Source organism: Phalacrocorax carbo, chromosome 3, assembly GCF_963921805.1.
Source record: "Phalacrocorax carbo chromosome 3, bPhaCar2.1, whole genome shotgun sequence".
NCBI classification, from domain to species: Eukaryota; Metazoa; Chordata; class Aves; order Suliformes; family Phalacrocoracidae; genus Phalacrocorax; species Phalacrocorax carbo.
This window is the reverse complement of record NC_087515.1, coordinates 37046711-37052286: the sequence shown is the minus strand read 5'-3', so window position 1 is coordinate 37052286 and position 5576 is coordinate 37046711. Positions and strand designations below refer to the sequence as shown.

General features: G+C 61.3%; 1 protein-coding gene across 1 annotated transcript; it reads left to right on the top strand.

Moving 5' to 3' along the window:
* The first annotated feature begins 934 nt into the window (after positions 1–934).
* On the top strand, positions 935–5133 carry VSX1 (visual system homeobox 1). Its single transcript, XM_064448608.1, has 5 exons — positions 935–1391; positions 1733–1811; positions 2047–2170; positions 3095–3275; positions 3908–5133. Exons 1-5 carry the CDS (start codon positions 1013–1015, stop codon positions 4168–4170), a joined length of 1026 nt encoding a protein of 341 aa, XP_064304678.1. The 5' UTR covers positions 935–1012; the 3' UTR covers positions 4171–5133.
* Positions 5134–5576: the final 443 nt, after the last annotated feature.

Sequence of the window (5576 nt, the reverse complement as noted above, 5' to 3'; positions counted from 1 at the left end):
CGCTCATTTGCCTTTCTTGGTGCAAAGCGTGAAGGCCCAGAGGGTCCCCCCCCCACCAGCCCCCAGCGCCGGCCATGGCAATTATCCTAAATGAAAGTTATTGTTCTGCTAATCCCGGGAACAGCTTGCGAGGGGAGATTTGGGTCTTTCTTTAATAATGCAAAGTTAATGCGGAGTCCCCTTGTAATTATCTTTATCAGAAGGACCCTCGGTTAATCTGACCGTCCAGCAAAGGCCCAGATCAGGCGGCCCATGTAAGCTGGTTGTAAATCGTTTCCATCAACAGATGAAGAGAAGGGGGGAAAAAATTGCAGCCCAGGTGCAAGAACCTGGGAGCAAAAGGGAGAGCGGAGGCCAGGCACTTCAGGGTGGCCCTGGCCCCAGTGGCGGGACGCCTGGGGTCAGGGCGGGTCCTGCCCCACAGACCCCCGCCATCCCATCCCCAGACCGCTGAGCAGAGGGACAGAGCAGCCGGGTGGAATGCCATGTCCGGGGTGTAAGGCTGAAGGGCCACGGGGTGGGATGGGGGTACGGGAGGGGACCTGGGCAGGGCACTGCAGGGAAGAGGGGACATGGGGACGCGGCGGGGAGGGCCGTGGGAGAAGACCCACGGAGGGAAGCCGTGAGGATGTGAAGTGGGCTTGTGGGGGAGCTGGGTGGCCGGGACCGGGGCCGGAGGGGGGCCGAGGGGGTCCCGAGGAGGGACTGAGGGGGACCGCAAGGGACCCGGGGAGGGGATGGGAAGGACCGAGGGGCGGGGGCAGAGGGGAGCGGCGGGACGGGCGGCGGGAGGGGGCTGCGGGGGGCCCGAGCGGCGGCCGGGAGTGGGCGGGGGAGGGGCGCGGAGCCGGGGCGGCGATGGCGGGGGGTGCCGGGGGCCGTTAATCCGGGGATTGGGAGCGCCCCCCCGCCGGCCCGGGGTGTGATTGGAGCCGGGGCCGGCGGCGGGACGATAAAAAGGGCGGCGGGCGGCAGTGGCCGCTCCGGGCCGGGCCAGGCGGCGGCGGCGGCGATGCCGGGGCGGGCGGAGCCGTCGGGGGGACGCGCGGCGGCGGCGGGGCCGGTGGCGGTGCCGGTACCGGTGACACCGGGGGCGGCGGCGCGGCCGGGGGGCCCGGGGCTGCGGGCCAAGGGCTTCGCCATCACCGACCTGCTGGGGCTGGAGGCCGAGCTGCAGCCGCCCCCCGGGCCGCCCCCGCCCGCCGCCGCCGGTGGGTACGAGGGTGGCGGGACGCTGGGGCTGGGGCTGGGGCTGGGGCTGCTGTGCGGCCTTGGGGCGCCGGGCGCCCCGTGCCTGCTGCCCGCCCCGCTGCCGCTGCTGCCCGCCCGTGGCCCCCGCCCGCCCCCCGGGCCGCCGCCCGCCGCCCGCCGCCACAAGGAGAACATCTCCGGTGAGCGGGGCCGGGGACGGGGGTGGCCGCTCAGCCGGGCACGGGGACCCCCGGCCGGGGGCTGCCGGGGCGTCCTCGCACCTGCGGCCCCGGGCATAGGCGGGGGCGGGGGCGGCGTAGCATCCTCTCGAGGGCGGGCGCCGATCCCCTGCTCCGGGGTGGTGGCACCGGTGCGGTGCTCCGGCCTCGGCCGCGGCCCTGATGCCGCCGGTCGCTGCGGGAGAGTACCCCAGCCCCGGGCCCACTCCCCGCGGGCAGCTGGAGCCGTGTTTTGGGAGCCGGGTTTGGTCCCCCTGCTCCCGCGGGAACATGACTCTTCCCCTCCCGCATGCTGCCGCCAGATGAGGACAGCCTATCTGGGGACGGCGGCGACCTGAAGATGTCCACCTCCCAGATCAAGAGGAAGAAACGCCGGCACAGGTAGCGCCCGAGAGCGGGGCTGCCCCCGTCCTCCCCTCGCTGCTGCCACCAGCCTCCCGCTGGTCCCCGCGCTGGGGCGGTGGATGTGTCCCGGGGAGGGGAGAACGAGAAGGGCTGCAGCTGGGCTGGGGAGACGGTTTTCAGGAGGAAGACCTCAGCGGGGAGGGGGCTGCCAGCCCCGCCGCTTGCCGTAAAGGTCTGGGCTGTGTCACACGGTGCTCTCTCCTCTCGGCAGGACGGTGTTCACGGCTCACCAGCTGGAGGAGCTGGAGAAGGCTTTCAACGAAGCTCACTACCCCGACGTCTATGCCCGGGAGATGCTGGCCGTGAAGACGGAGCTGCCGGAGGACAGGATACAGGTAGGTGGCTCCGCCGGTCTTCTCTCCCCATGGAGGCTGCGGGCTGCCGGCACCGGCTCTCTCTTCTGCTCGATGGCCTGTGAGTGCGGGTGGTGGGAATGTGGTGGCACTGACACGCCGCAGGGTGCTTGTGGGGGGGCGGCTCAGCTTCTGCTTCCCCAGCACTGACCAGGCTCCAAGTGGAAATGCAGAACCAGGGGACTGAGCTGGCCCTGACAGCTGCTCGCTGCCAGCAGCTTGGCTCTGTCCTCTGGAGACACAACTCAGGCATGAGCTGAGAACAATTCAGGAGCTGCTGGACCAAGCTGCAGCCCACTAGCTCGCTCACCAGCTTGTCCCTTTGAGGGGCACATGGTATTTTAGGGCCTAATCCTGCCCCACTGTGGAGCAGCTCATTGGCTTAAGCATGGGGTGGTAGTCCAGGCAGCAGCCAGGTTGTATGTACACCCCTTGAGCCTTCAAATGCAGGAAGGGGGTGGGGAGAGGGACTTAAGCACACTCTGTCATCATCGGTCACTGCATTATGGACCCCTTTTTCTGGAGAGGTTGGTGCTCTGTGTGGTGGCAGCAGAGGGGCCTTGTGGGCAGGTGGTGTGTAGGGTGACTTTGGCTGGGATTGCCCTCCTGTGTCACAATCAGCCTCGTGTAACCTGTGCTCCCTCTCCCCCCCTTCCTCCCCTCTCTCACTGACACCCACGTGTGTGCCCTCCCTCAACCCCCTCCCCATGCACCACCCCGGCTGTCCTCCTGCTGCCACCTGCGCGTCCCCACCCTGCGCTCCCACACCCAAACCCCTCCATGCACCCCCGCGGCTGCCCCTCTGCCCTGGACGCACACTACCCCATGCCCAACGGGCCCTGGCCGCGGGGGCTGTCTCCTCCCCAATCCCACCCCTCCGTGCTCTCCTGGCTGTTACCCCTGAAGGTTTGGTTTCAGAACCGAAGAGCCAAGTGGCGGAAGCGGGAGAAGTGCTGGGGCCGGAGCAGCGTGATGGCTGAGTACGGCCTCTATGGGGCCATGGTGAGGCACTCCATCCCTCTGCCAGAGTCCATCATCAACTCTGCCAAGAGTGGGCTGGTGGGGTCCTGCGCCCCATGGCTGCTGGGTAAGTGGGAGCTTGGGGCTGGGGGGGTTGGGGGGGCAGCTGTGGAGCAAATGTCCCTTCCTCTTTTGTACATCTGTCCTTGCCTTTTCCCTGAAAGGTGTGCAGGCTGACAAGCACCCTGGCTTTTCCACTCCCTCCTTGCAAAGAGCAGCTGGGAGAGGCATAACCTTTTACTGCTGTGTCAGACAGGTGCCTGTACATGGTTAGGTATAGCTTTCTAGTGATAGCAGCCAGCATGGGAGTCACAGGGTGTCTAGCAACTCATCACCCTCCCCCCAAAACTGAAGATAATATTAATGCTACCTCAGAACTACCCTCTGCTCATGCACAGTCCACTGAGGCAGCACTCGAAATCGAGGCTGGGATGAGCTGTCACAGCACCCCTCTGCCTGTAAGTCTTCCCTGCTGCAGGGGAGATATGGACCAATTCTGCTGCAAGCCATCTTCTCGGGCTGCAGAGAGCTGCTGGCAGGGCTCTGTGTCGGGAAAGGCTGGTAGCTAGCATGAGTTTTCCTCGGGCTGCAAGCGAGAGCTGAAGGAAGCATCAGGAGGGCAGGAGATGATGATGCTGAGCTGTCCCAGGCAGAAATAAGCAACCAGCACCCTCAGCTTTGCTCTCCGCCCTCTGAAAGGCATGCACAAAAAGTCCATGGAGGTGAGCAGGAAGGCGGAGAGCCAAGAGAAGTTGGCAGATGGCTGGCGAGAGAAGCAGGAGGAGGAAGAACTCAAAGGGAAGCAGGCCAGTTCCCAGAGGGGCTCCAACAAGCTTAGCCCTGCAAAAGATTCAGAGGACACAGCCATCGACCTCTCCAGGACAGCCAAGCATGAGAAGAGGGGCATACTGAGGCGGTGCATCAATGGGGAACCCCCAATGGAGCAGGACAGGGACCACTGAGTTTGGGCTGCCCTGGAGGAGGCCAGACCTCACCGCTTCCTGGCGAGATAATATTTATTGATTTATTGATTATTTTTTTAATAATTGAACTTTTATCTGAATTCAGGGCATTTTGAAACCAGGCACATACATACCCTTGTCCCCTCACTTTCAAGCTGTTCACTTCTCAGCAATGCCAGGGTGGAGGGTGGGAGAAGTGTCCAAGCGGGGCCAAGAGCAGTGTGAAAATGAGACCGTGCTGTGGTCAGTGTGGACCGCTGCTGGGGAAGAGCCACCCTTCCCCTCTGGGCTGTGAGCGCCTCCCTGGCCAGCCAGGAGCACAAAGAGCAGCAGTGCAATAGGAGTCACTCCCTTCTCAAACGTGTGGGTGCAAAGACGGTGCAGGAGTTCAGACGCCTTCTCTGAGCACTTCCAACCCCGCACAGCACCCGCGTGGCAAGTCCCTCCGCTTTGAACACACAATTCTTCCACCTCGAGGAGCAGCAGGGTTTTTAAACATAGTAGGGTTCATCCTCAAGCTGGTGTAACCTGACAGACGCATCGGTTTATACCTCCTGAGGATCTGGCCTGTCAATGCAGCCTTATCACTGGATTTACACTGTGTAGCTTCCTTAACTCATATTTGGGAGAAGGGGGTAAAGACATTTTTGTTTATGCAATGATTTTGTACACTTTTGAATGTTATCTGCCATACTATGCATAACAGAACAGACCTTTTTGAAAACCAAGCCATAGTACCCTGGAGCAATTAAACAATTTTGTGAATTGACATAAGAAGATATTTTGTAATTGTCTGTAAAAAGTGTTAATGTCAGAGCTGTTCCTTGGTCGTCCTATATTTATGTCTAAAAGCACTTTAGTGATCTGGATTTTTGAATGTGGCTCTTCCTGTTTTGCCCACCATTTATTTATTACACATCCATAAATAAAATTGTGGTGTATCTTTGGTTTTCATGCTCTGCATTTCAATTTGTACCTTCCTTTGGCACATCTTGTGGTAGTTTCTGGCTTTGAGCAGGTCCTCCGCAGACTCATGAAAACTGGGCAGGAGAGCTTTGCTGAGGCAGTGTAGTTGTTCCGAGGGGGCAAAGCAAAGCCCTCATGTGTCTTCCCAGAACTGAAGTCTCGTCCAGCAGCCTCCACATGGCAGCAGGTGAGTGATTTGTGCCAGTCAAAGAGCCAAACCACGGCTGATGCCCTTGGAGATAGTCCGAAATGGAGCACTCAGCCAGTTCTTGAGGGAAGCCATGGGGAGAAAGGTGCTCCATTCTCCCAAGGGTTGTTGAAAATCCTTCTCAATACAGCTCAAGTGTGAGGTTCTTCACTGAAATCTCCCACCCCGATGGCAGGAAAGGCACTCTGCCTCTCCAGTTTCTGTGCAGTGCTCTCCTCCTGCTGATCCTGCT

Coding starts and splice junctions, on each gene's coding strand:
- VSX1 (XM_064448608.1), top strand. CDS start 1,013: ATGCCGGGGCGGGCGGAGCCGTCGGGGGGACGCGCGGCGGCGGCGGGG. Junction 1,812..2,046: donor AGGAAGAAACGCCGGCACAG/GTAGCGCCCGAG, acceptor TCCTCTCGGCAG/GACGGTGTTCACGGCTCACC. Junction 2,171..3,094: donor TGCCGGAGGACAGGATACAG/GTAGGTGGCTCC, acceptor TTACCCCTGAAG/GTTTGGTTTCAGAACCGAAG.